This window comes from Mustela nivalis (assembly GCF_964662115.1).
Source record: "Mustela nivalis genome assembly, contig: HAP1_SCAFFOLD_2211, whole genome shotgun sequence".
NCBI lineage: Eukaryota > Metazoa > Chordata > Mammalia > Carnivora > Mustelidae > Mustela > Mustela nivalis.
Window position 1 is genome coordinate 40,074 of NW_028134454.1, and position 27,437 is coordinate 67,510.

A 27,437-nucleotide genomic window follows, 5' to 3' on the forward strand; every position below is an offset into this window, starting at 1 on the left:
GGGACGGGCTCAGGGACGCTCCGGACCGGCCCCAAGCGCGCGGCAGAAGGAACGGAGCTCAAGCACCGGCTCTGCTCTCCGGGTCGGGCCCGACTTCCTTCCCCCCGGCCGCTGCAGAGGGGCCCGGCGCCAGCTGAAGAGCCGGGTGTCCTCCTGGATGTGCGCCTTGGCCAGGGCGAGGGAGTCACCCCGACTCCGGGGTCCCCTTGTCCAGCCCGCAGACGTGCATCCTTAGGTCTGAAGTCTCGATTCTCTCTCGCTCATCCCCCACTCTCGTACTCGTTTTCGGGCCGGCTCTTACTGGGGTGTTTTGTTCCAACTCCCGGTTTCGGGCGACTCGGGGCTGCAGCTGTTGGTTCACAGATCGCTTCCCCTTTAAGCGGTTGTCCCCGTCCGCCACTTTCGCAGACTCCCTCTCCTTCCCGACAGCGCTTGCAGTTTCTACGAGCACTACAACTCCCATCAACCTTAGCGCCCAAGAGGCTACCCTACGGAACTTCAAGTACCGAAGTGCTCTCCTTCCCATCTCCGCGACTACCGCGGTGACCGATGGGGCTTGTAGTTCCCTCGGGATGGCCCAGAGAAACTACTCATCCCAGGAGTCCTCGCGTCAGAGGCGGGTTTCCCTCCTGGCTCTCTGCGCGACCCTTAATCCTTCCTTGGACTCTAACTCCCGCCGTGCCTTGCGCTGAGCTCCCGGCGGCGGAGCATGGAGTTGTGGCCAAAGTGTCCTCTGGGAGTTGTAGTTTCCGTGTTGGTGAGGCGAGGAGGCGGCGGAGTGACTCGGCGGCCATTAGCTGTGTGTAGTTGCCCGGGACTGGGCGCTTAAGTGAAGAGGGAAGCCTTACCCGGTGGAAATCTACCGTGGCCATGGGCTCCTGCCGCGGCTAGCCCCAGAGTACGGAGAAGGCGGGCTTTTCGGTGCCCCGCCCCGCCCAGTGGCGGGGCCCGCTAGGCCTCCGGGGATCCCCGGTCTCAAGTAGGCCTCGTCTGCCGGCAAGGGCGCCCCAAAGGCGGGAGGCGCCATGTCGCTGGTTGCTTACGCCAGCAGCGATGAGAGTGAGCCGGATGAGGCCGAGCCGGAGCCGGAGGAGGAGGAGGCGGCGGCCCCTACGTCCGGGCCCACCCTGGGGGGCTTGTTCGCGTCTCTCCCCGCACCCAAGGGCCCGGCCTTGCTGCCTCCGCCCCCCCAGATGCTGGCCCCAGCCTTCCCCCCGCCGCTGTTGCTGCCCCCGCCCGCCGGGGACCCCCGGCTCCAGCCTCCGCCGCCCTTGCCCTTCGGCCTCGGAGGCTTCCCCCCGCCTCCGGGCGTGAGCCCGGCGGAGGCGGCGGGAGCTGGGGAGGGGCTGGGGCTGGGGCTGCCCTCGCCCCGGGGCCCGGGCCTCGGCCTGCCCCCCTCCATGGGCGGTGCCGGGCCCCCCCTGGGCCTTCCCAAGCCAAAGAAGAGGACGGAGCCCGTGAAGATCGCGGCGCCGGAGCTGCATCAGGGGGATGTGAGTGTCCGGGGAGGGCAGCCCCTCGGGGTCGGGTCGGGTCGGGCCGGGCCGGGGCCGGGCTGTGCGCGGGGCCTGGAGGTCCCGGGACCGCCTCCCGTACCTGCGGCCGCCGCTTGCGGTCCGCGGGGCCCCTGCAACCGCGCGAGCCGGGCAGCGCGCTTGTCGACTCGGGGACCTGGTCGTGCGGTTTCTGCAGGCTGCCCCCGCCTGCGGGAGGGCCACGTCCGCCCCGGGCGCCCACAGCCCCGGCCGCCACCCTGCGTGCGGCTCCCCTGCTGCGTCTGCGCCTCGGGCCGCTCGTCGCTGCCCCGTCCTGGCGCAGCGCGAAGCCTGGGGAGGGAAGAAGTGAGGGAGGCGGCGGGGCTCCTGCGCCCCGGCTGGGCGTTCGCGGGCACCCTTCCCGGGCACCCAGCGGAGAAGCCGCAGGGCCCGGAGGAGGAGAGGCGTGGCGGGCTGGGGCTCCGTGCCGCGGCCGGCGGGGTGTGTGCTGAGTGCAGAGCGGGCAGGCACCGGCCCTCGCTCACGGCAGGACTCGGGGAGATGACACGCTGGTGTCTGCGGGGCAAGCAGGGGTCCACGGTGTGCGGCCTTCCCCGGGGAAGGACACAGTGCCGGTGAAGGGATGGGTCGCTCATGTCCAGGCCCCTGCCTCGGTTTCCCCATTTAGGTATGGCCACGCCCCGTGAGCTGGGGCGCTTGGGGCCTGTTTGCAGAAGAGGCCTCGGAGCTCACGTTTTCTGCGTGTGGGAACGGACACGAGGCCTCTCCTGGGGTGAGACACGAGGCCTGCGGGCCGGCGGCTTGGGGTCTTGGCGAGTTCCTCCCGTTCTCTCTTCTGCAGAGTGAATGGGTCAGGCCTTCTCGCCCCCTCGGGGACCCTCAGAGAGACGCTCATCCCCCTCTTGCTTTCCTGCAGGCGCGCAGCCCTGTCTCGGGCCGGTTCCCTGCTGGGTCTCCCCGGTCACCTTCCCCACACAGCCTGCCGTCCCCCGCCTCGCGTTCTCTGCAAGCCGCTGCTCCGGGAGCACGCCGGGCTGCCCACAAGCCCCGTGGCCTCCTGTGGCTCCTTCCGCCTCTCCGTCCACGCGTGTGCCGGCCTCACGAGGGCAGGGCTCGCCCGGTCTAGCCCTGCTCCGTCTCCTGCACTTGAGACCTCTCGGGGCCTCGCCCCTGCGTGTCTTCTGAGTGGATGAGCTTGCGCGGACGTGGGAGGAGGTTCCGGAATCTCCCTCACCGTCTCCTTGCAGACTTTCTTCCGCAGACTTCCGTATCACTCCCACCTTCTCGCCCGAGCCTGTCGTCTCTGTCTCTGGGATCGCCTGTCGCTCTGCCGAAATGTACTTGAGCCTTGATTTAACCTCGAGCAGAGAGAAGTCCCCGAGTAAGATAGAAAAAAATGGGTTCGTGTCCTCGGGCTTCTCCTTTCTCTTCTTCACGTTTCTCTGCACCACGTTTGCGTCGGAGTAAGTGTGAGGCCTGGGGGAGGCGGTGCTGTGGGCTGCGCGGCCCTCTGTACCGTGACCGTGGGGGAGCTCGTGTCCAGGTCTGCGAGGGCAGCCTTAGAAAGCGTGGCTGGGAGAGGTCGTCGAACCTTCCGTCCAGGCGGGCTCGGAGCGGTCGCTCCGAGGGCTCCCGGTCCGCCCCTCCTCTGTCAGTGGAGCTCACGAAAATTCCTGACCGCAACAAGGACGCGGTCGTTAGAGAAAGCCAGATGCCAGCCCTCAGCTTCCCCGTTCCCTCGTCACCCTGCCTGAGCTGGTGGTGGTCTCCGACGCGGGGTTCCCGCGGGAGGTGGCCTCGGAGAGTTGGGGATGGCCACGTGAGGTTGGCCGTTGCTCCTCCGGTTCTGAGCGTTTCTGCGCGTTTCTGCGTCTAGACTCTGTGTCCTGCACCCAGCCGGCTCCCAGTACACGCTTGAGGAAACGAATGAGGTTTCCGTAAGGGACTTCCTTCCGCTCAGGGCTCGGCGTTGCGGCAGAAGTTACCGACTCTGAACTCTCGCCCCTTCCCTCCTTCAGCGCGAAGCCGCTGGTCTGTGCCCGGAGCAGAGAGGACAGGGGTGACCGTGATCGGCTCTGCCCCCGAGGACCTCGCGGTCTGCTGGACGAGACTGACGAGGAGGTAGACCTGAGGTCAGGTTGGGAGAGCTGCGCGACAGCCGGCGCCGCGGGAGCACACCGGGCGGGCACCGGCCTCTAGACTGGGTCGGTGCCCGCCAGGATGCAGTCTAGAGGTCGGGAGGTTTCCGGAGCGAGGAGATGTCAGAACGGAGAGGAGATAATCGAGTAGGAGGGAGCCAGAGAGAGGGAGGTGCAGCGCCCAGTAGCCATCAGGCCGGGGGGCACTGTTGCGGGCGCCAGCGGAGCAGAGGAGCTGAAGCCCGGGACGGGCACGGAGGCCGGGGATACGGGCTGTGCGCGCCACGCAAAGGCCTTTGTATCTGACCCTGGGGTGGGGAAGCGCCCTTAAAGGCCTAGCAAGGGTTCCCTGGTCACAGAGTGGCCAAGATCTGTGGGGAGCAAGACTGGTGGGCACAGCGTGAGAGAGGGGGTGCTGGCCTGGGCGCGGGCGCAGGTCTGTTCGGGAGGCGGAAGTGGCCGGTCGGTCTAGGCCGTCCACAGGATGGCCTGGGTGAAGGCCAGGGCTAAGGCAGGCCTCTGCCTTGTAACTCAGGCCACTGGGAGGGTGGTGGCGCCGTGTACTGAGGAAGACAGGAACGGGACAGATGGGGGTCAGGTGCATTTAATTGGCCGCAAGAGCTCCCTTGACTAGTGATGCGTCATCCACACACTGAGGGGCCTCGCGAAGGGGCTGGAGGCAGGAATCGCAGGTCTGTCGGGGACCCACACAGCTCTCGACATGTCTGAGTTTTCTTTGTCTGCAGAGCGGGTGCTCTCTGCTCCTCAGCCTTCCTGCGGGGAGCAATGGCCACCCACACCGCCGCCTTCTTGTTGTGTTATTCCCTTTAGCAGACAGCCCAGGTGGGGCCACGTGCTCGGTCCCGAGTCTGGCTTTCCACGAACACGCACGCTCGGTCCACTCGGGGACAGCTCCCCGGCCAGCCGGGCCGCCGTGGGGACAGGCAGTGCCCAGTTCTTTGTCTGGGTCAGCTGTCCAGTTGTGGGAGGAGGTGGGAGAGACCGCGGAACGGGGGTCGCCGCCGCCTCTGCCCTTCTTCTCTCCGTGGTCTGGCCTTGCTCCTGGCTCGGGTCGCTTGTTGATTTTGCGGACTTAGGGGATGCGGACTTCTCAAGTCAGGGTGGGGAAGGCCAGCGGTAGAGAAGTGAGTTTGTGGTCTCGGTCTCAGGATATGCGTTCCAGAGCGAACACATTTCAGGGTTACCTGGCTCAGTATTACCCGTATTTTCAGATTGTTTACCCGGGTTGTGGGAAATTGGCAGCTGTGAGATGGGACATTTCGTTCGTTTTGGTCATTTCTGTTATGTAAGGAAGTCCGCGTCCGCCGCAGCAGAGAGAACACAGCCGCACCGTCGGTCGGGAGGGGAGGAGCCCAGACATCTGTGGGGGCCCCTGCGCAGGGGCCGCGACTCTGTCAGCCCAGCATCGCCCCTCGATTACGGAGGACCGGGGAGTCGGGAGAACAGAGATGGGTCTGAAATACCGCAGGCCTGTTTGCTTCTGTCGCCACGTCTGTGGCGGAGAGAGCCCCCAGCAGCCGCGGGCGTGGGGTGCGGCCGCAGGCAGACGAGGCGCCGCTCTTCCCGGAGGGCACGGGTCCGCCGCAGATCCCGGAGACGAAGAGGGAAGGAGTTGATGAGTCTGACTGATTGGGATAATAGCAGCCAGGGGTGGACCAGTGATTCGAGTTTGGAGCCCGCGGGGGTCTCTGCCGGGGCATTCATTTCCTCCTTGGCTCCTGGCCCTGGCAGCTAGTGATTGCCATTCCGGGGAGGGAGTCTGTCAGAACCAGAGCCCAGGAAGATAAGAGGGAGGCGGCCACGGGGAGGGAGACTTCCGTAGATGAGCAGATCCCAGCGGGCCCGGCTTAATGGAAAATGTCTGTTTCTGTTCTTGCTCAGCAGTCTCCGGTGTGTGTCTTGTCACTCTTGGCAGCTGCGGCGGAGAGGACAGTGGTGGCCATGGAGGCCCCGGGCTCTTAGGAGGCCAAGAAGAAACCGATGACTTATTTCCAAGGCACGACCAGTCTGTGCCTCTGAAGCTCAGGAGGGTCCGCTCTGGCTGGGCCCCGGTGTCTGGGGTCTCAGACATCGCCCTGTCTCCGGGTCTGACCACACCGCGCCGCTTGGCCCGCCCTTGGCTGGCCGTCAGCACTCCAGGGGTCGACTCCGGGGCCCTCGCTGGACAGCCTTCTGTGGGGACAGTTGGGCGGTCCCTCAGAAAGTTACTTAGAGTTTCTCTGTAATCCAGCAGTTTCTATTTTAAAATTTTCTTTAAAAAAACTTCCTTTAAGTGAGTTCCGTATTCCACGTGGGTCTCGAACTCACAACCCTGAGATCCAGAGTCACATCCTCTACCGACTGAGCCGGCCGGGTGCCCCTCTAGCCTGGCAGTTTGCGTGCCAGGTGAGAAGAGCTGAGAGCACGACTCAGGAACACCTGTATACCCGCGTCCCCAGCAGCGCTGCTCACCGCAGCCCCAAAGGCGGCAGCAGCCCCGGTGCCCGAGCACACGTGAGCGGATGAGCGGCGCCCGCGGGTCGCCATGCAGCCGGAGCGAGGGAGGAGACGCCGGCCCGTGTACAGCGGGGCGCTCGGGGAAGCCCGCCGGCCGCAGACGGGCACGTGCTGCGGGGACCCCCTTGTGCGAGGCCCCCCACGGTATGCGCGTTCACAGACACGGAGCAGGGAGCAGTGGTGCCCGGGGGCTGGAGGGCTGGGAGGGGGCCAGGCTGGCTGTCGTTTGGGATGCTGGAAAGTTCCAGCAGTGGACGGTGGTGACGGTGGTACAGTCCACTGAGCGTGGACGGTGGTGACGGTGGTACAGTCCACTGAGCGTGGACGGTGGTGACGGTGGTACAGTCCACTGAGCGTGGACGGTGGTGACGGTGGTACAGTCCACTGAGCGTGGACGGTGGTGACGGTGGTACAGTCCACTGAGCGTGGACGGTGGTGATGGTGGTACAGTCCACTGAGCGCACGTAATCCTTCGCAGTCGCACATTTTATGTCGCGTGTGTTTTGCTGAGATCAAGGAGAAAGGTCCAGTGCGCTGCTGTCCCTGTCCCCGTCCAGGAAGTTCTCCTTGCATCTAAATGAGACGTGTGCTGGGGCTGAGCCCGTCACCTCCAGCAGGGTCTCCGGGAAGCTGAGCGGACGTTCCTCTGCAGGGCTCTGAGGGAGGTCCCAGGCCACTGGCGGCCCGTGTACCTCGCCCCCTCTGCGCTTTGGCGCACTGTGCACCAGAAATGGGTTTTCTTCGTAGCTCTCCTTCTGTTTCCTGTTAGAATTTAGTGCCCCCCACAGCCTCGAGGGCTTCATGTGGCCTCTGAGCCTCCACAGTGGGTCCAGGAGCTCCGTATGGCCACAGCCTCTAGGGCAGAGGTGGCGCGAGTTCATGTGAGGGGTAGGAATGGTTTGCCTTCGTGCGCGCCCCTAGGTCCCCTGGACTTGCCCCATGGCCCCGATGTGGTCCCGGATGTCCCCGAGGCCTGTTTGTCAATCCTCAAATGCAGAGACTCTGCCCTGTCCCTCCTCAGAGATGGATAGTCTGGGGTTTACAGGGTTCGGGGCTCAGTGCACTTGGCTGATTCCACCTCGGGTGCCGTGTTTCGGGGGGCTCTGCCATAGCTTGTGCGCGTTGCGAGATGACTTTCTTTTTTAAGATTTTATTTATTGGGCGCTTGGGTGGCTCAGTTGGTTAAGCAACCGCCTTTGGCTCAGGTCACATTCCCGGAGTCCTGGGATTGAGTCCCGCATCGGGCTCCCGGCTCCTTGGGGAGTCTGCTTCTCCCTCTGACCTTCTCGCCTCTCATGCTCTCTCTCACTGTCTTTCTCTCAAATAAATAAATAAAAATTTAAAAAAAAAGATTTTATTTATTTATTTGACAGACACAGATACAAGCAGACAGAGAGGCAGACAGAGGGGGAAGCAGGCTCCCTGCCGAGCAGAGAGCCCGATGCGGGACTCGATCCCAGGACCCTGGGATCATGACCTGAGCCGAAGGCAGGGGCTCTAACCCACTGAGCCACTCAGGCGCCCCGCGAGATGACTTTTAAGGCAGTTCGGTGGGTTAGGACCCGGTGTTCTGAGAGAGGTGGTGATCACGAGAGCCCATCGCAGCTCCCCGAATCCAGGAGCAGTCGCTCCTGCAGTCCACGCAGGCATACGGAAGACCTGGAGACCGAGGCCGACAGCGCCATGGAAGCAGCATGAGCCCTTTGAGGGAGAAACAGCACTTCCTTGGCGTGGCCCTAGCCGCCGGCTCTGTCGGCCGTGGGACAGTCAGCCTCATGGGGCCTCATTCTGTTCGTCACCCATTTGAGGAATGAGAATGTGCTTGTTTTTTGGTTTTATGGACGTCATCGTCTTAAGCTTGGCTAAAATTTTTTTTTTTTTTTTTAAGATTTTATTCATTTATTAGACAGAGATCACAAGTAGGCAGAGAGGCAGGCGGAGAGTGAAGGGGAAGCAGGCTCCCTGCTGAGCAGAGAGCCCGATGTGGGGCTCGATCCCAGCATGACCCGAGCAGAAGGCAGAGGCTTTAACCCACTGAACCACCCAGGTGCTCTTAAAATTTATTTTTAGATCGTTGAAGTGGGAGCTGTTGTGTAAGATGTGGGAGTTCAGTTGTGTCCCGGGTCTGCGGGCGGGGACGAGGCTTCCTGGGCAGAAGGCGGGGCGTGGTCAGGGGTCTCCGAGGCCTGGGAGCTGGAGACAGAGAGAGCAGGTCAAAGTGTGAGGGGTTGGGGGCTTCGGGCTGTTCCTTTGAGTTTAACATCTTGCAGGCCGGAGAGACAGAGTCCCTGAACTCTGCCTAGAATTTTAATTACGTCCCTCTTCGCGGCCAGTAGCGCTTGCAGTCCTGGCTGTGACGTGTGTGTCCTTTTCAGCAGGCTCAGGGGCGGCAGAGAAGCAGCAGAGCCGAGACTCAGACTGGTGTTTCTGGGTTCGTGCCCGTGCTCCTGGTGCGTCCCGCGGGGTCTCGTGGGGCCTGCTCCGGGGGCGCTCGGGCCGGGCTGGCACCCGGGCGTGGTTTCTCTGCAGAGGTGCAGGGCCTGGTCCCGCCGAGTTCTAGCTGCCGTGAAACCTCGCCAGACCTCCCCTCCGTGCCCTCGGAACTGAGGTGATGACGTCTGCCGGGAAGTGTTGCGGGAGGACTAAGGGAAGGGGCGGCAGTTGCCCGCCCCTAGGTGGCCGTCCTTCGCTCAGACCCCGCACGTAAGTGCCAGGTCAGCCTCCCCTTCCAGGTGTCGTCATGCGTGCGAGCAGTGAGGGGCGGAAATCATTGCACACAGACCCCTGTGAGGCAGTCTTGGACTGGATGTTGGGAAAGGCAAGGATATATATGAGCGAGAAAGATGGGATATTCAGGGGCGCCCGGGTGGCTCAGTTGGTTGAGTGTCCAACCCTTGGCTCTCGGTTTCAGCTCAGATCATGATCTCAGGGTCATAAGATCAAGCCCTGGGTCGGGCTTCATGGTGAGCACGGAGTCTGCTTGAGACTCTCCCACTCAGCCCCTCCCAGCCCCGATTGCATGTGTGCTCTCGCCCAAATAAATCTTTTTTTTTTTTTTTTTAAGATTTTATTTATTTATTTGACAGAGATCACAAGTAGGCAGAGAGAGAGAGAGAGAGAGAGGGAAGCAGGCTTCCTGCGGAGCAGAGAGCCTGATGCGGGGCTCGATCCCAGGCCGCCGGGATCATGACCCGAGCCGAAGGCAGCAGCCCAAACCACTGAGCCACCCAGGTGCCCCTTAAATAAATCGTTTTAAAGATTAAAAAAAAGACAGAGAAATGTCATGTTCACAGAGCCGGGAAGATTCTCGGGAGTTCGGCGTCAGGAAGTGCAGGGCGCAGACATAGCAGAGGGCCCGGGCTGAGGTAGAGGCGCAGGGCGGGGGCTGAGGCGAGGCCCCCACGTGAAAGAAGGGAATGTGGGACCAGCAGGTCTTCTGAGGGGATGTTGACCCCGAGGTCAGGTCGGGAAGCTTCACCGACTGCGTTCCCCAGTGCCCCTTGATGTCCTGTGTCTTATTGCCGCCTTTGCAGTTCCTGGGGTGCTTGTTCTTCTTACTGGACCGAAAGTTCCCTTGAGGGCAGGGACTTTTTCTGTGTCACTGCACACACAGAGTCCTGGAGGCCCCTGGGGCTGAGCGGTCTGCGGCTCTCCCCGCTCCGGGCCCTCCCTCGTGCCCGCGCAGTGTTGCCTGTAACGCAGCCCGGGGCAGCCATCGGGAAGTTCTCTACGGAGCACCGCGTCTCGCCTAGAGTAGGCTCTCGGCTTCCGTGAGGTCCTTGTAGCCCATGAGCCCAAGAAGGAGCTTGTGGGCTAGGAGGGTCAGCTGAGGAAGGCGGAGGGTTTGAGTTCTTGCAGAAGCTTGGTGATGAGCGGGTCTCAGAGGCCCGTTACGCGCAGATGCCCACACCAAGGGCCCCGGGCACAGACGGAAGGCTTTCAGGGTTCCTGGCTTGGGGGTTCGGACTACCGTTTTAAAGATTTTATTTATTGGGACGCCTGGGTGGCTCAGTTGGTTGGGCAGCTGCCTTCGGCTCAGGTCATGATCCCGGCGGCCTGGGATCGAGTCCCACATCGGGCTCCTTGCTCCGCAGGGAGCCTGCTTCTCCCTCTGACTCCGCCTTCCACTCTGTCTGCCTGTGCTCGCTCTCGCTCCTCTCTCTCTGACAAATAAATAAATAAAATCTTTAAAAAAAAAAAAGGATTTTATTTATTTATTTGACAGACAGAGATCACAAGTAGGCAGAGAGGCGGGCAGGGAGAGAGAGGGAGAGAAGCAGACTCCCTACAGAGCAGAGAGCCCATGTGGGGCTCGATCCCAGGACCCTGAGATCACGACCCGAGCTGCAGGCAGAGGCTTTAACCCACTGAGCCACTCACGCGCCCAGGACTACTGTTTTAAAAACCCGAGTGGTAGAGCTTGCTGTTCGTATGCCTGACCCCCTTCTGGTGGTTGGGGGTGCGCAGGAGCTGGCTCTGGGCGGCGCGTGCAGGTCCGTGAAAGAGCTCTTGCTGGGAACAGTCCCGTGAGTCAGGGCTGGCACGAATGGCCGCTTGTCTCACCCCAGGCACTCACCGTCCCCACTGGCCTGCCTTCTTCCTGGACACGAACAGCTCTGTCTGGCAGACAGTAGATCATAGCTGGAGAGAGAATGGATTTCTCCAATGGCTTTGACCTTTAATGCCGCGCAGAAGAGTAGTTAACACACCACTGACTCCCGCCGGAGCCTGCCGGCCGTGTGGTTACGCAGTCTGGATGAGCAGTTCCAGACGTGAGGCTGAGCTGGGGGCGACTGTGGGCCGAATCCCATTCATCTTCCCATGGACAGATTTATAAGGAGGACGGGCAGAGCCTTTTCTTCCCTTCAAGTCTACGTGGGAGGAAAGAGTTCTACTTTGACGGGACAGAAACTGATGGCGCGAAGGTCGTGCCACAGGTCTGGGGCAGGAGAACAAGTGGCCTGGGGAGCTGGGCACATCCCCTACGTCTGATGTCGGGGGCAGGAGAGGAGCTCTGCCCTCGGGGGGCGCTCGGTGGGGTAGGGACGAGATGGGGGGGACCACCGCGCCGCCCTCCTCCCATGGCCGTCACCTGGCCCGGCTGCTTCCTCTGCTGCCCTCTCGCAGGAAGGCCTTACTCTGTGTCTTTTTCTCTTAGTCAGATTCCGAGGAAGACGAGCCCTCCAAGAAGAAAACTGTTCTTCAGGTAAGCTTCGCGGCGTGCGGAGGCCGCCTCTTCCCTGCCCACGCTGCTTGCCAGGAGCGGAGCTGTGACGCCCGGCGCTCGGCCCAGCGCGCTCCAGGCAGATGCGAGGACGGGAGGACCGGCCTGGCCGTTCCCGGGTGGTTTTTCCGGGCGACTCCTGCCCCTGTGCTCTCTGCCCTCCCCTCACGGCTGCCCGGCAGGCGCAGGCGGGGCGGGGGCCGTGGAAACCGGGGATTGCTGTGTGTTTGCACTCCAGGGATCGTGTCGGGAGGCAGAGTAGGAAACGAATAGGTCAGAGCCATGGGAGGGAACATCTGTGTTTTAAAATTCTCCACCTTCTCCCCATCTCCCCTTTAACCAGGAGAACAAACACATAAATAGCATCTCCTGCATACGAGGCGCTGTTCTGAGCGCCAAACCAGCATTTGCTTGATCGAATCCCCCAAAGCCCAGGGTCATTATCACCCCCACATCCTACCTGGGGCGCCCGGGAGGGGAAGGAGCCTGCCCGGGCTCAGCTGGCGAGTGGGGCAGGGCCGGGGGTCCGACTCGCGGTCTCACCGTGGAGTCCGAGCCCGTCCCTGCCGCATTGGGCTCCTGCTCTGGAACTCTGACCCGAAGTCCTCAACCAGACCCTGCCGGGAGATGACCTCTCGCTCCCCCTTGTCCCACGCCTCGATTCCGGCCCCCGGGAGTTTCTTCCCATTTTGCCCCGTGCTTGGGGCCTCGAGTGCTCTCTGAGCTCATGGACCATATGTCTGCAGAAAAACAAAAGCTGAACTGGTCTTGGTTCTCAGGCTGTTGTCTCCGGACTCAGGTGTATGATGTGAGGCTGCCCCCTTCCCTGAGGTCACCGAGGTGTCGGTCCACCGCCAGGACGGCGGATGGTCCCGTCACGTGGGAGGGAGAGAGGGCACTGGGGGGGTGAGCTTGTGGCTCTGTTTACAGGGGGGTGATGGGGGAGGAGTCCCTCACACACGGGCAGCTGAGGCTGCGGGAGGCCAGCTCTCTGTTACCAGAAGGGCTTCCTGGAGGAGGTGGGTGGGCAGCTCTAGCCTCGGGAGGACACGGGCTCAGAAGAGCAGCCTTGCCAGCGCGCATCAGGGGTGGGTGGGTAGAGAGCTCGGCTGGGGGCTGGGTGGGGACCCAGCGCTGCAGGGGCCTGTGGCTGCGACCCCAGGTGTCTTCTGAGTCGGACACCTCAGGGTCGCCTGAGCAGGCAGTCCACGTGGCATGTCGACCTGGTGCCTACACGCTCTGGTCTGTGGTCTCGCAGGACCCACAGCAGGGAGGGGGCCCGCATGCGGGATGAGCCCTGCTGCCGGCCTGACTCCCAAGCCCCATTTCACTTGCCCGCGTGGCTGGTTGGCGACGGGGCTGACAGATCCTGGCCTCCCGGGACGGGGACGGGGACCTGGTGACCTTATCCACTGTCCCTCCCTCCCTCTCTTTGTTCCTTCCTTCCTTAGATATCATTTACTTATTTGAGAGAGAGCAAGCACGAGCAGAGGAGAGAGGCAGAGGGAGAGGGAGAAGCAGACTCCCCGCTGAGCAGGGAGCCTGATGGGGGGCTCGATCCCAGGACCCTGAGATCATGACCACGTAACTGGCTGAGCCCCCAGGCGCCCCCCATTCTCCTTTTTCAAACAGATAGCTCCCTCAGCCCTGCACCGAGGCCAGGCGGGCCTTAGCATACAGAAAGCAATATCCGAGGGATTTTTGTGGGTGGTAGGAGCCCTGGATGGGTGGAGCCGATCAGCTTTCAGGTTGAGAAGTTCAGTGCTTGGCAGGGGCGTAGCTGAATATGCCGCATCTGTAGGGCTGTCCTTGGGCAGGGGGAGGACTTTGGGCGACGGGAATGGGTATCTTTTGGACAGAGCCTTGTTTTTGACTTTGAGTAGCAGTCCCAAGGAAGCAGAGGGTTCCTGTGTCAAAAGGAGCCTTCAGGGCATGGAGGGGGCAGAGCAGCCGGCTGGAGAGAGCCCTGGGCTGTTGGGGAAGAAGAACAGTGTGGGCTAAGAGCATTGCCTCGGAGCCACTGAACTCCGCAAGACAGACAAACGGAGGCTGGGCGGGGGCGGGGATGGGGTAACGGGGTGGGAGCGCGGCGTGTTGTATGCAATGGGCAAAGCACTAAGTTCTACTTCTAAAGCCAATAAAACAGTATGTGTTAGTTAAATTGAATTTAAATAAAAAGAAAGAAAAAGAGCATCACATTTGCCCAAAACACAGAATCAGGGACGGCTCTGTGGCAGAGGGCTGCAGTACGGAGCCGAGGAGACCAGGACGGCATCTTACCTTGGGAGGAGCCGCTGGTGGAAGGGCCTGGGTGGGAGAGTCAGGCCCAGGGGGTGGGCCGAGGGGGCGGCGGGAAGGAGGCAGCAAGCGCTGGCAGGCTCGAGGGCCGGGGGGTCCGTGGGCCGGGGGGCCCGTCTGTACGTCTCTTCTCGATGCCGCTCGTGCAGATGCCAGGATCTCACTTGTCCCATGTCTTTCCTCCTGGCCCAAACCCGCGCTCACCAGGGATCCGGCGAGGGCACTGGTCTGTCTGCCCTGCTTCCCCAACCTAAAAACCTGACCGTGAAAGAGACTAACAGGTTGCTCCTCCCCCACGCCTTCTCCCGGAGGCCCGCGGACGGCTCCTCCGACGCCAAGCCCTCCAGACAGGCTTCTAAGACCAAGCCCTCTCCCCTCGCCTCTGTCGTGGGCACCACAACCACCACGCCGTCGCCCTCCGCCATCAAGGCTGCCGCCAAGAGTGCCGCCCTGCAGGTGACGAAGCAGATCACGCAGGAGGAGGACGACAGTGACGAGGAGGTGGCCCCTGAGAACTTTTTCTCCCTCGCTGACAAGGCTGAGCCGCCTGGAGTTGAGCCATACCCTTACCCCGTCCCCACCATCCCTGAAGAGCTGCCTCCAGGCACAGAACTCGAGCCGGCCTTCCAGGACGATGCGGCCAATGCGCCCCTAGAGTTCAAGATGGCCGCGGGCGCCAGTGGGGCGCCGTGGATGCCCAAGCCCGGGGAGGATTATGGCTACAATCAGTTTTCCACATACGGCGACGCCAATGCCGCTGGTGCTTATTATCAGGTGGGTGGAGGCCTGGCCGGCAGGCGGGAGCCAGGGGCAGCCAGGGCGAGCCGTGGTGTCGCTGTGGCTGAATTACTCTCTGCTGGCGTCTTGGTTTTCCTGCACGTGTCGGCCTCAACACGTGCTACCTTTGTCCTGTGCCGTGTGGTTTAAAACTGCCGGAGTTTCAAAGTCCAACAGAACCGATACCTCGGTTCCGAACACCGGCCCTCATCGTAGGAGCCGGTGAGCCGGCAGGGAGGCGGCGGAAGACGAGCGGCCTCCGGTTTGCGAGATCCAAGGTGGCCTCGCGGGTGGGGGTGGCGGGGATGCGTGAGCTGGAGGTGGGGTGACCCAGAGCAGGACGGCAGAGGACGGGTGGAGTCGACACAGCAGGGAAGAGGGAGAAGGGAGCACGAGGAAGACTGAGCCCTGGAAGGTGGAAGGGTGGAGGCGCCTGTCCTGGGGAGCCAGGGAGCCGGGATCTGTGTTGTGAGAGCGGGGCCCGGGGGCAGTGTGGGCTTTGAATCACATGCTGTGTGAGTCCGAGCAGCTCCCTCGGGCTCCCTTGGTCTCGCCAGGCTGTCCCATCAACTGAGCGCGGTGCCTGGGACAGCAAATGCCTGGTGATGACTTTCGGTCAAAGTGCCCTTTGGCAGAGCTGCTCGGCTTTGCCGTGGGTGGCGTGGGAGTGAGTGTAGCGGGCCACTCGCCAGTGGGTTTAGGAGACTCCTGGCCACAGGGCGCCCTGGCGGGAGAGGGCTCCCGGTGCTCCGGGACTGGCCGCGAGGCTGCTGGTGGAGCAGGGGCAGCTGGAGGCAGTTTTCCAAGACTGAAGTCCCCTTGGACCGCTGCGATTCTGAACCGCCAGTGTTAATCTTCAGCCTGGGCATGGGTAGGGACCCATCGTGGGTGGGCTTTGGGGGGACCCTGTTCTTCTCTTTTTTAAGATTTTATTCATCTGATAGCACAAGCAGGGCAGCAGAGGGAAAGGGAGAAGCAGGCTTCCCGCTGAGCAGGGAGCCCAACACGGGGGCTTGTTCCTAGGACCCCAGGATCATGATCTGAGCCAGAGGCAGACACTTAATGGACTGAGACAACCAGGCGCCCCAACAATTTCTAAATATTTCCTAAGTGTTTGCTGTTGAGCCTCCATGTGTCCTGTAGGCCGATCAGGGACTGCGTATCTCCCTTCAACATTGTTAGAAGGAAAGAGGAGGAAGATAAGAGCGTTTTGACCTCTTTAGCCAAAAAGAAAAAAAAAAAAGCCATTTAAAATGAATAACGGGCATTCGGAATCCATTTATAAGCTGCACGAGGCAGTTTGTGCACACGAGAGCAGGTTACGTGTGCTCAGCGCCCTGCTGTTGCATGTCTCTGTGAGTACTTGAAATCGTGCTCCAGTCGCTCTGCATTTTCACGTATTTTCTTGGTCCATATTAAACCTTAGTTTCCATTTAGCTCACCAGAAAGTGAATGTTCTTAGAGCGTCATTTTTGGAGCTAGGGGCAAAAGGGGAAGAATTGGGAGAAAGTATGACAGGAAGGGCACCTCTCCCGCGTCCCCTTGGGGGCTCGCCCTGCCTGTACCCCTTTTCCTCTGGGACCCGCGGCACCTGTGGGTCTCAGGCTGGTCCTCAGATTCCAGAGCTAAGTGTGTGGTAACACACACCTGGCTTGTTCCCTGCCTTGTTGTAAATTCTGCCCCGCCCTGTAATCACTGATTTTGTTTCCTGTTTTCACACGAGGAAACATTGTGTCAGGCACAGTGTTAGTCTCCCGGGCGTGAGGAGGTAATTCATGTTCTGTGCTAGATCTGCACCCTCCCGGCCTGTTGCCGGCGGTGTCCTTGCGTCCAGACTCCCCAAGTAAGACTAGAAGCGGGAATGCTGTGCCCTCACACCACCCCCGCTGCTCACGGGGAGCTGGTCTCCGCCTCAGGAGTGCGGGGCTGAGGGAGAGGAGGCTGAGGGGGGCCGGGGGCGGGGCCGAGGAGAGGAGGGGCGGGGATGAGGGGGCGGGGCCGAGGGCAGTGTGGCTTCAGGGTTGGGAATCCCCTCCCCCTGGAAACGGCTGAGGGAGCCAGGTGGGAGAGAGGGTCTTTATTTCCTGTCACCCTTCCCGGAACTGTGTCCCCTGTCTGGGTAGTGCAGATTGCTCTTGAGTCCAGGGGGGGTCTTTGGGATCCTGGGGCTTGGCGCTTGAACTGGTGGGTTTGAGAGCTCCGGGGCGGGGTCTGCTCCGTACCCCCCCCCTCAGTTGGTGTGTTTTGTCCCCTCTCGGCTGCAGGATTATTACAGTGGTGGCTACTATCCTGCACAGGACCCGGCCCTGGTCCCCCCCCAGGAAATTGCCCCAGACGCCTCCTTCATCGATGACGAGGCAGTAAGTTAACGCATCAGTGACCGGCTCTGACCCGTGGACACCAGGTTTCAAATCTGAAACTAAAGAAAAAACAGGGTTTTTAGCTGTGTTGAATTGGGCTTTGCTGCAGCAGCTTGCAACCGGGAAACTCCAACGTGGTGGCTTAAGTCAGGGCAGCTCGCTTTTTTGCTCCTCCTAGAAGGCACGAGGTGGTCTAGCCCTCCCGACGGTCAGCTTGCCGGCCCTGCTGTGGCCTCCATCCTTCCGGCCAGCAAGGGCCGCTGAGGCGGCCTGGGGAGAGCGCCAGAGGAAGGGCTCTCCCTGGCGGTTTAGGAAACCTCTCCAAGGTTCCTCCCCAAGAATCTCTTCCTGTGGCCACATGTGGTTGTGGGGGCCGGGTGGGCTGAATTGGGGTGGGGGTGGTCGGGTGCCTAGCCGGAATGTGGCGCTCACTCACCTGAAAGAGTAAGTGGGGAGTGGATTTGGGGCGGGAACAGCCCCCACCCCCCTGAATAAGGCCTGTGCCCTGCTCTTGGGTCCCCGCTGCTGAACTCCCTAACCTCCGCACCAGGAGGAGAGAAGAAAACCCCACGTCCCGCACCAGCAGGCTGTGTTGACGGGTAAAGGATTGTTCTCTGGAGAGAAGTCGTGGCGGGTTAGGAGGGGCTGGAGGAATCCAGGTGCTACGTCTTTACATACAGGTTCTTAGGCAAAACAGTTGTCTGCTCACCTTTTCACAGAGGGTGTCTGTCCCTCTGCAATTTTCTTCCTGCGGTTGATGTGTTCATCCACTAGTCCCCTGCGGGTGTATCCCCAGTGAGTCCCAGAGTTGGCCTCTCTGTCCTCTACCTAGGAGGCCCCAGAGGGCTCATCCTGTGGCAAGAGTTAGTTTTTTGTGGGCAGAATGCCCCTCAGAGCCTCGCTGGTAATGCTCAGACCGGGATCTGGGTTCCACTCAAGTCTCTGAGTGTTCTGTTTTGTTTTTCCTTAAAATTTTTTTTTTTTTAATTCATTTTAAGAGGGAAAGAGAACGAGTGGTGGGGAGGGGCACAGGGAGAGGGAGAAGCAGACGCCCCCTGAGCAGCGAGCCCGGCCTGGGACTCAGTCCCGGACCCCAAGGTCATGACCTGAGCCGAAGGCAGACACTCAACAGATGGGGTCCCCCAGGCACCTTGAGTGCTTTTCACTGGAGTCCTCACCCACTCTGCCTTCCAGGTGCATCTTTGGGTGGTTTTGATGTGATCTGCCCTCTTGGTGAGGGAGAAGAGAGAGTAGCAGGCTCCTAGACAATTTGCCAGGCCTTTCTCGTGCGGCTCCCTCTCCCCGTCTCCCTCTCTGGGTCTGCTCTGGTGTGGGATCTGCTGCCTTTTGTGAGACCAGACCAATGAGAAGGAGCAGACGTGTGAAAACCAGGTTTTAGAGGAGAAATCCTAGGATTTTTGTTTTTTTTTTAGCTTGAATTCTTTGTGTGTGTTTTTTTTTTAAGATTTTATTTATTTATTTGACAGAGAGAGAGATCACAAGTATGCAGAGTAGCAGGCAGAGAGACTCGCTGAGCTGAGAGCCCGATTCGGGCTCGATCCCAGGATCCTGAGATCATGACCTGAGCTGAAGGCAGAGGCTTAAACCACTGAGCCACCCAGGCACCCCTTTTGTTTTGTTTTGTTTTGTTTTTTTTAAGATTTTACTTATTTATTTGACAAAGAGAGTAGATCACAAGCAGGCAGAGAAGCAGCAGGCAGAGAGAGAGGGGGAAGCAGGCTCCCCATGGAGCAGAGAAACCGATGCGGGGCTCGATCCCAGCACCCTGAGATCATGACCTGAGCCGAAGGCAGAGGATTAACCCACTGAGCCACCCAGGCGCCCCTATCCTGAATTCTTAATTTGAAAATTGTATACAGTCCTTTTCAGTAGATACACTATATCTGTATTTTGAGTACAAATTCTTAGCAGTGATCCCCTGCACTCACGTTTGGGAGCTCTGCCTGGGGCTCCCTTTCCCTGAGGGCAGGAGACCTGCTGAGAAGCAGCCTTTCATCTGGCATCAGGGGAGCTCGGTAGGTGGCGGGGTGAAAGGGGACATTGTACTGGGAGGGCTCAGGGAGTTGGCGCAGAGGAGTGGGAAGTCTCCAGACCATTCCGTAAATGTTGGATCACCAGTGACATCCCGATTTCTCACCCAGAGCCCCTACTCCTGCTTTCTTTGTCCTTTGCAGTTTAAGCGGCTACAGGGCAAGAGGAACCGAGGGAGGGAGGAGGTCAACTTCGTGGAGATCAAAGGTGACGACCAGCTCAGTGGGGCCCAGCAGTGGATGACCAAGTCACTGACAGAAGAAAAGACCATGAAGTCATTCAGCAAAGTAAGTGGGAAGCTCTGTTTCGTGGCCCCAAAGCAAAATCTGGGCCTGGCCCTGTCCTGACCCCACACCTGATCGTTACTGCCCAGCGCCTGTCACACGCGCCTGCTGCCCGTGTGTGGGGTGTGCTCGCGCCTCGCAGAAGCCGCTTCTGCCTTCCAGAGCTTTGTAGCCCTCTGCTTCCCCTCTGGACAGCGGAGCCTGGTTGCTGAGAGTGAGCAGGGGGCGGGGGGCGGGGCGCACTGTTGCCCATCCTGCCCTTGGGAAGAGCTTTGATGTGTTATGCTGCTTCCCTGGCTGGCGGGAGCTGGCGGCTGCTCTGCCCCCTGCCGACAGTCGGATCCTTCCTCCGTGCTGTTGAGCTGGAGCCCGGCTCAGCACATCTTGGGGGGGGGGGGCATAACAGCAGAGTCCCGGGGGCTCAGCTTCTGCGGGCGCAGCCCCTCTCCGCTCTGTTTATCGTAGCCAGCTGTGGCTTTCCGCTGCTTTATCCCTCGCGTGTCCCGCGCCGCGCTCCTGCCGCCCGTGCTCGTTTCCTCCCATGTGATGAACTCCTCTCCACCCGGTAGCTGAGGACAGCAAGTGTGGACATTAATGAGGCTGCCACGGCAGGGGGGGATGTGGGGAAGCCCTGGATTTGAGCCCAGCACCAGCAAGACCGAGGTCGGGCATCTTACTCCCTTCTCATCCCCCTGAATTTCTCTGCTTTGTTCCGCGGCCACAGATGGCCGTCCAAGCCCCAGCCGTTTGTTTTAACTGAATGCTGGCGGTCATACAGGACAGAGCAAAGGATTGTGGTTAGATCAGCACAGATCTATCACTCTTCCCTGAAAAAACCACTTAGGAGAGCACGATCTCCTGGCTATGGGTCGAGAAGCATCACTGCGTGGTAACGGCGCTCACCACGGGCCGGGTTGGTTCGCCTTGGCCATCTTGGACGGTCATGCTAAGTGATGTTGCGCAGCAGCAGGGAATCGGAGTTCACCGTTTCTGCAGGTCCAGGTTCTCTTTGCGCTGTCTCATTGTATTAGAGCTAGATCTTGTAAGAAGGAAAAGATACGGTTCCTGTCCTTGGGGCGTTTACAGCAGAGCTGGGAGAGAGCCCTCAGGACACTCGAGTGTTGATGAGGGACGACAGGCTGCTGAGGACACTCCAGAGAGGAGGGCTGGGAGCTGGTGCCGCTGATTAGGAAGCTTCTGGTCTGAGACAGCTCTGGTGAGGGCAGGAAGACTGCAGGACCAGTACAGACTTTGACAGTAAAGCCTTTGCATCAGGGCGGGGTGAGGGCTTCAGTGCTGTTCTGGGTGGAGGCTGGAAGCCTGGAGACAGGTGCTGTGACGGGGGAGATTCGCACTGCAGGACCGGCGTGCGCACGGCCGGGAGGAGGGAAGAGACAAGTGCGGGCTGCGGGGGAGACGGGCAGGGCCTGAAGGGACGGAGGTCGCCTGTGGCCTTAAACTGATGCGGGTTTAGACCTCCTGCAGGCACTGTAACTGGCATCGAGTGTCCACCGTGGGCAGAGCCCCGTGTTGCTTGCTGGGACACACGCTCCCAACCCCAGGATTCCCGGTCCAGCGGGAGTATCAGCAGGCGATTTCAGGCAGGTCTTCTGAGTCTGGGTTTTTTGCATAATGGTTTTAATAGAAATAACTGTTTTGTAAGTATACAGATGTAAAAACAGCCACAAGCTGACTTTTGTTCCCCCAGGATTTGGGCTGTGTGGTTGGTTTCTAGCCCTCAGCCTTTGGGCCCCCCTGGGCATGTGAGATACTTCTGCTTTTTTCCCTGTGGCTTAATGATTGTGTTTTCTTCCCTTGCAGAAGAAAGGTGAGCAGCCAACAGGCCAGCAGCGGCGGAAGCACCAGATCACGTACCTGATCCATCAGGTGAGAGGGCTGGGGGCCCCGGCCTGAGGCCTGTCTGGCTCTGTAACCTGGGCCAGTGCTGGCCAGGCCTAGGGTGTGAGCGTCCTGCCGCCTGGCGCAGGGCGAGTTCTCCCCGTGGCCACCAGGGGGCGATGAGTCCTTCAGAAGCACCCACTGTGCTCCTACCTCCCGTCTGTCCCCCAAGACTCCGAGGCAAGGGCCTGGAGTGATTGAGACACGGAATGGCCAATGCAGAGGGCAGCAAAGTGGTTTCTCATATGGTTCTTTTAAAGAGAGTTTCTAAAAAATAAATGAGTAAATAGCAAGCTTATCTAGGGATTTAAGAAACTATTTTAAAGGAAAAGGTTGGTTTACCTGCTTTTAGCAAAAGATCCACCTGATAAGGAGGTTGGTTTTAAGATTTCATTTACTTATTTGAGAGCGAGCGCGCACGAGCAAGCACACCAGCGAGGGGAGAGGCAGGCGGGGAGAATCCCAGGCCGGCGCGTGCTCAGCGCAGAGCCTGGCCCGGGGGTTGATCCCACACGCCTGAGATCATGATCTGACCCGAAACCAAGAGTGGGACGCTTGACCGACTGAGCCTCCCAGACGTCCCAGGAGGCTGGCTTTGTATTCTCCCACTTCTGTGGCAAGAAATACCAACACAGGGAACTAACATAGATAATCCAGAAATGTCTTGGAATTAGAATGTTACTTATGGGATAGGACCCAGCACCTCTGAAGCCCTCATTGAGTCATTAGGCGCGTTTCTGAGGCCCCGCTGGCGGAGTGCTGTCCCGGCCCCTTCCTGGGGGCCCACGTGCCGCCCGCAGGTCTCAGTGGGGAACCTGTTGCCATTGTTCCCCTCATGGTTCCACCTTCCTTTTCAGGGACCCTCTGTGTCCTTCCCCCATCTTGTTTTCGGGAGGGAAAGGATTTGAGGCTTGGAACTTCTTTCCAACCCAATCCCTGCGCTCAATGCCTGCCCTCTGCGGGGGGAGGGGAGCCGGCGCCCGTTACTCTCCTGCGGTGGGGTCGGGTCCACGAGCCCTTCTTGAGGGCGGTGCTTGTTCCCTCCCCGAGTGCCATGCGGAGGTCAGCGGAGCAAAGTCTCCGTACCTTCCAGGCCGTTTGCCACGGCTCTCGGGTGTGCTGGAAAGTGGTGTGACTTTCTCAGGTCCCGCATCCACTCAGCACAGCAGCAAAACCGCATCCCCTAGTGTAGCTGCGGCGGGACTGGCGTCCAGCGTGGCCCTGTCCACACCTTGGAGGCCGGCCTCCCCGTTCCTCCCCCGCTGTCCACGGTCCTCCCAGTGCTCTCCCTCCTCCTTGTCCTCTTCGACTGGCTGGTCGGGTGTCCCAGGCGCCAGACCTGTCTGCCTTTCGGATGCGCCCTGCGACTCGCCTTTGCTCACATTCCTGAGGGATTCCGTTTAATTCCAGCAGGTGGGGGACCAGGATTATTTCTTAAAAACTATTTTATATTGGGGCGCCTGGGTGGCTCAGGGGGTTAAAAGCCTCTGCCTTCGGCTCAGGTCATGATCTCAGGGTCCTGGGATCGAGCCCTGCATCAGGCTCTCTGCTCAGCGGGGAGCCTGTTTCCCCCACAAAGCCCCCACCCCGGCCCGCCTGCCTCTCTGCCTACTTGTGATCTCTGTCAAATAAATAAATAAAATCTTTTTTAAAAAAATTTATATTTATTTATTTACTTTTAAAGATTTTATTTATTTAAGAGAGAGAGAGTGTGTTTGAGCACAAGAAGAGGAAGCAGCAGCAGAGGGAGAAGCAGGCTCCCCACTGAGCAGAGAGCCCGATGTGGGACTCACCCAGGACCCTGGGATCATGACCTGAGCCGAAGGCAGACGCTTCACCGACTGAGCCCCCCAGGCACTATTTTATTTTTAAGTCATCTGTACACCCTACATGGGGCTTGAACTCGTGACCCTGAGATCAGGAGTGGCCTGCTCCTCTGCAGCCGGCCAGGTGCCCTCGGACCAGGATTCTTGAGTTCTTCCTCTGCTTCAGCCCGTCAGGCTCCAGAGAGATGCTGTCCGCTCCCCGAAGAGCTGCTGCTTCTCTGCCTCCCCAGGGTCTTCCCTTTCTGCTAAACTAAGAGACAGTGAAGTCTCTCGGGGGCTTTGCTCTTCCCTGTACCTGGTCCGGGGGAGGAAGCTGTTAGATGGGAAGCGGGCAGAGGCGAGAGGGAGGCCCCCCCCCCGTCACCCCAGTCGGCTCAGCGTGCCCGTGTCCCTTGCCACAGGCTAAGGAGCGGGAGCTGGAGCTGAAGAACACGTGGTCGGAGAACAAACTCAGCCGCCGGCAGACCCAGGCCAAGTACGGGTTCTAGCGCTCCGGACTCGCCGCCACCGCACTCCTGCCGCCCGGCGCCCGGCCTCACCTCGGGGACCCTGCTGCTCCAAGCCCAGGCTCTCTGTCCCTGAGGCCCCGGCCCTCGCCTCTGCGAGAATGAACACATTTGATAGATTTTTCTTAACACAAGTTAGAAAATTCAGCTCCTCTGCCTCGGAGCTAGCAGAGACGGGAGCGACGCTGCCGATGGGGCTCTGCCCTGCTGGACGGGCGCGGCTCCCTGATGGGCGTGGCTCCCTGGTGGGCGTGGCTCCCTGGTGGGCGCGGCTCCCTGGTGGGCGCGGCTCCCTGGTGGGCGCGGCTCCCTGGTGGGCGTGACGAAACGGGGAGCCCCTCCTCCCTCCACTTTCTCTCTCTCTCTCTTTTTTTTTTTTTTTTAAACCAGGGATGTCTGTTGAAATAAAACATTCAGTCTCACAGACTTTGCTTGCCCTCAGCCCTTTCCTACTTTTTCGTGTGGTTTCGTTTTTTCCGTTCTGGATCTTTCTCACTTGTTTGCCCGTTCTGGATCTGACGTTACCCTTGTGCAGCGCACCCTCTGCACCATCACGAGCTGCCTCAGCGATCTCTCTGCCTTTTCCTCTTTCACGGCCAGTGAAGACCCTGGGGATTACATGTACGAGTTTGTGTGGGGCACAGGCCTCTGGTCCCAGACCTGGAAAGTGTTGCTGGTCTCAGGTGTCTCTGAAGACCAGAGGAGGTCAGGGAGGTTCTTCCCGAGACACGAGAGTTGTTAGCAAATTCAGTGCAGCAGCAGAAGCGGCCAGTGTCTGTCCCTGAAGAGGATGTGCGTTCACACTGGCTGCCCTTGGCCTTGACCGGTTTGGAAGACTTGTGGAGGGCCTCGGGGCCAGACAGATCTCCTTGGAGACTTCTGCATCCCGAACTTTATGCTAGAGAGGGAGAGGGCAGCAGGGTCACGGCTTCAGTACGTGCTTCTGCACCGGGGTGCCCGCCAGCAGCATGGGGTTCCTGGGGGGCGGGGGTCGCAGGACATGCTGGCCCCGGTCCGGAAACCGCGCCGGTCCTACATACCGCCGTGGAGCGTGTTGTCGAGGGCACCGGGGCTCCAGCAGGGCTGTGCCCTGGCGGCTTCCTGTTCCCTCCACGAGGGTGTTGGTGGAGTCCTGCAAAGTGCCTGGTACCCAGCTCAGGGCAGGGAGCTGACCGGACGCAGCAGCTCGCCTCCAGCTGCTGCCCGCTTCTCCATGGGGAAGTGCCAGGAGGAAGGCCTGACAGCCCTGGTGACAGACGGAGGGTTCCAGCCACGGGGGCAGCTGGAAGCCAGTGGTGCCGGGACCTGGGGCTGGGAGGGAGGTTGCAGGAGGGAGGCTCTTGCTGGCTGGTCGCGCGGGCCGGGTAAGTCGCGGAGTCTGTTTCTCATTAAGTGCACGGGAGGCTCTCGTCACTTACAGGAAAACCACCCACTTATCTGAAATCTGACCCACTTCGGGTTGGAGCCAGACAGGGCTCCTGCATCCCGCAGGGACACTGGGGCTCTAGTGGTCCAAATCCGTGCATCCAGCCCGTCTTCAGGAAGGAGCAGCAACCCACCAACGCTTCCATGGTGGGACAGAGGCACGGGGTGAGGGGCGCGGTGGCCAGGGTCACCTCTGGACTGTCGGAGGCGGTGGGGTAGGCTCCACCTCGCAGTCCCAGGTGTGAGAGCCAGAGGAGCCAAAGGCTTTGTCCGCTGTGCCCAGGACGCTGCTGATGTAGCCCCGCCCCCTGGCTCCTAGCGCCCCTGAGCCTCGAGGCCCGGAGGCCCCGTGTGATCGAGCTGCAGGGACTCGGGGCACCGAGGGTCCCAGCGTCTTCTGGAAGTGCGTGGACTTAGGCCAGTTTCTGTAAGCCTCTGGACTCTCACCTCTGTGTTCTACAGAAGCCTTACACCACTTTTTTTTTTTTTTCTTAACACCGCTTTTTTAAAGCCACTTTTAGTCCTCCCAAATGTGACATTTTATTTGGCAGATGTAATTTCCTGGTCACCAAGAGAAATGCAGATTAGCAATGGACAGTCCTCATTTGGGAAAGCTTCTCGGAGGTGGTGGCCTCAAGTTCTGATAAACAGAGAAGACTCCAGGACGGCAGAGAGGAGGAGGAATGGAAATGACTTGGCTACAGCTGGTCTGGCAGCGCCAGCCGAGGGGGCAGGGGGAGGGATGGATCCAGGTCTCCCCTGGGGCCCCTAGGAGGGGCTGGCCTGTGTCCCGAGGGCACGGTGTGGCATTGACTAGGACAGCAGAGCCGGGAAGCTGAGGTCCCTAAAAGTCAGACTTAGAAACTGCACAGAGATGGCAAGGCTGTCACAGGCTGCCTCCCTCAAGGCTCTGGACCCTGGAGAGGGGCCTGCTCAGGTCCTGCCCCTGGCTGGGTGGTGCTGTCGGAGAACCCTCAGTTCCTTACGGGGACGGCTGAAGTTCTGGGGAAGCCGGGAGGCCGTGAGGACGCGAGTGTGTGTGGTGCAGGCTGCCCCAGCTGCGCTGGCCTCCGCTTCCCCCGCCCAGCTTTGCTTCAGGTGGGGACAGACGTCCTAGGTCACGGTGGTTGAGGGTGGGGCGCACCAGGACAGAAGGGTCACCGTGTTCACGCGCAGCCGGACTTCTAGGGCTCCTCCCTGAATGTGGAGCCGCAGGAGGTCCGGAGACGCTGCGGGAGCACTCGGGATGAGGGGGCCGCTCCAGAGAAGTGCAGACAGCTGTCAGGGTCAGCCTCGGTGCAGGAGGGAAGAGCCTTCCTCAGGCTCGGGCTGGGCTGGGATGTCCTCTCCCAGCACTGAGTGCCCCAAGCCCAAGGAAGCCCTGCGTCGCGGGGTGGGGGGGGGCTGGAAGGTCGTGGGGGACGGAGCCCGCTGGGAAATGCCCTTCCCCGTGGCAGCAGGGTCCCCGGCTGGGGAGGAGCCCCCCCGCCCACCCCTAGCTACTTCCTAGGAGTTCCTTAGCTTCTGCGTCCTGGGGCCTGCAGGGCAACACCCCGGCTCAGCACCCCACCTTGGCTCGGGGAAGTGGGCGGGGTGGCGTAAGGGCGCTGGTGAGCCGGGGAGCCCCCACCGGGGCCTGGGGGCGCTGGGCCTACAGCTGGAGCCCCTGCGAGGACTGGGGGGCCTTATCCTTTGCTATGGGAGAGACCGCTGGTGCACAGGATTGGGCCGGCCAGATGTGGGCCTGACTGCCCCCAGCTCCCTGTCACCTCCCTTCCCTGGACCAGTTTCCTACTTGGGGGAACCAAAAAGAAAGGCAGTCACGAAGGGTCTGGTGTACCCCGGAGCGCCAGCAGTCCTGCTTCCGTGAGCCCCTCACTTGCACGGTCTCTGACCTGGGCAGCAGCTCCGGTGCAAGCAAGGAGGCGCTCTGTGGGGACCAGGGGTGTCGGGGAAGGGCCGCCATGCCACCAGCTAGCACAGTGCCGCAACAGCACCCGGGCTTCTCGCTGATGCCACCGCCCGCTTCTCCCAGCGCCCCTTCTGCGAGCCTGTCCTGGCCGTGTGCAGCTGCCGGTGGGGGAGAGCTTTGCTGCCCACCACCCCCAGGCTTTGCTCCTTCAGGAACACCAAGGGGGTCACTAGGCATTTCTGCCCCCTCCCTGCACCGGCCCGGCCATTCTGCGCCCGGGTGTAACGCGGTTTCCGACCCTGGCTTCCAGCTCTCGTGACCGGAAACCCTTACTTGTTCTGCCCCCTCCGCCGCCCCAGCAATCAGCCAGGCTCTGACACAGCCGCCCCGGTCGGCAGAGCCATCTGCCCCCCACCCCCTGCGTCCTGTCCGCCTCCCTCCCCATCTCTCTGGAACCCGGACTCTGTTGACTCAGCAGCCGAAGTTCTCCTTAAGCCCATGAGAGCTGGCTGGGGAGGCGGGGCGCGCACTCGTCGCGCGGGCTGGGTCCGGTGCCAGGCTGGGGGTGCCAGGCTGGGGGTGGCCCCGGGAGCTCTGCCTCTGGGAAGGGTCTGCGGGATTTCTGTGTCTCAGTAGGTTCCGGGCCCCCTTGGCAGGAGCGGGGAACCCTAATGGGCACAGACTGGCTTGACTAAGCTCTCGTGAGAGAGAGAGTTTAAGGGC

The 27,437-nt window shown here is 60.8% G+C and overlaps 1 protein-coding gene across 1 annotated transcript; it reads left to right on the plus strand.

Annotated features, from left to right (window-relative positions):
- Window positions 1-695: 695 nt before the first annotated feature.
- On the plus strand, window positions 696-23,804 carry PRCC (proline rich mitotic checkpoint control factor). Its single transcript, XM_082751025.1, has 7 exons — window positions 696-1,493; window positions 11,310-11,357; window positions 13,881-14,447; window positions 16,715-16,810; window positions 19,006-19,149; window positions 20,968-21,033; window positions 23,273-23,804. The coding sequence occupies exons 1-7, from the start codon at window positions 1,026-1,028 to the stop codon at window positions 23,357-23,359; spliced, it is 1,476 nt and encodes a 491-aa protein (XP_082607151.1). The 5' UTR covers window positions 696-1,025; the 3' UTR covers window positions 23,360-23,804.
- The last annotated feature ends 3,633 nt before the right edge of the window (window positions 23,805-27,437 follow it).

Bases quoted from the DNA above. Each gene is read 5' to 3' on its own strand.
- PRCC (XM_082751025.1), top strand. From the start codon at position 1,026: ATGTCGCTGGTTGCTTACGCCAGCAGCGATGAGAGTGAGCCGGATGAG. The intron at 19,150-20,967 runs GTAAGTGGGAAG...CTTCCCTTGCAG, and splicing joins CCATGAAGTCATTCAGCAAA to AAGAAAGGTGAGCAGCCAAC. The intron at 21,034-23,272 runs GTGAGAGGGCTG...CCCTTGCCACAG, and splicing joins TCACGTACCTGATCCATCAG to GCTAAGGAGCGGGAGCTGGA.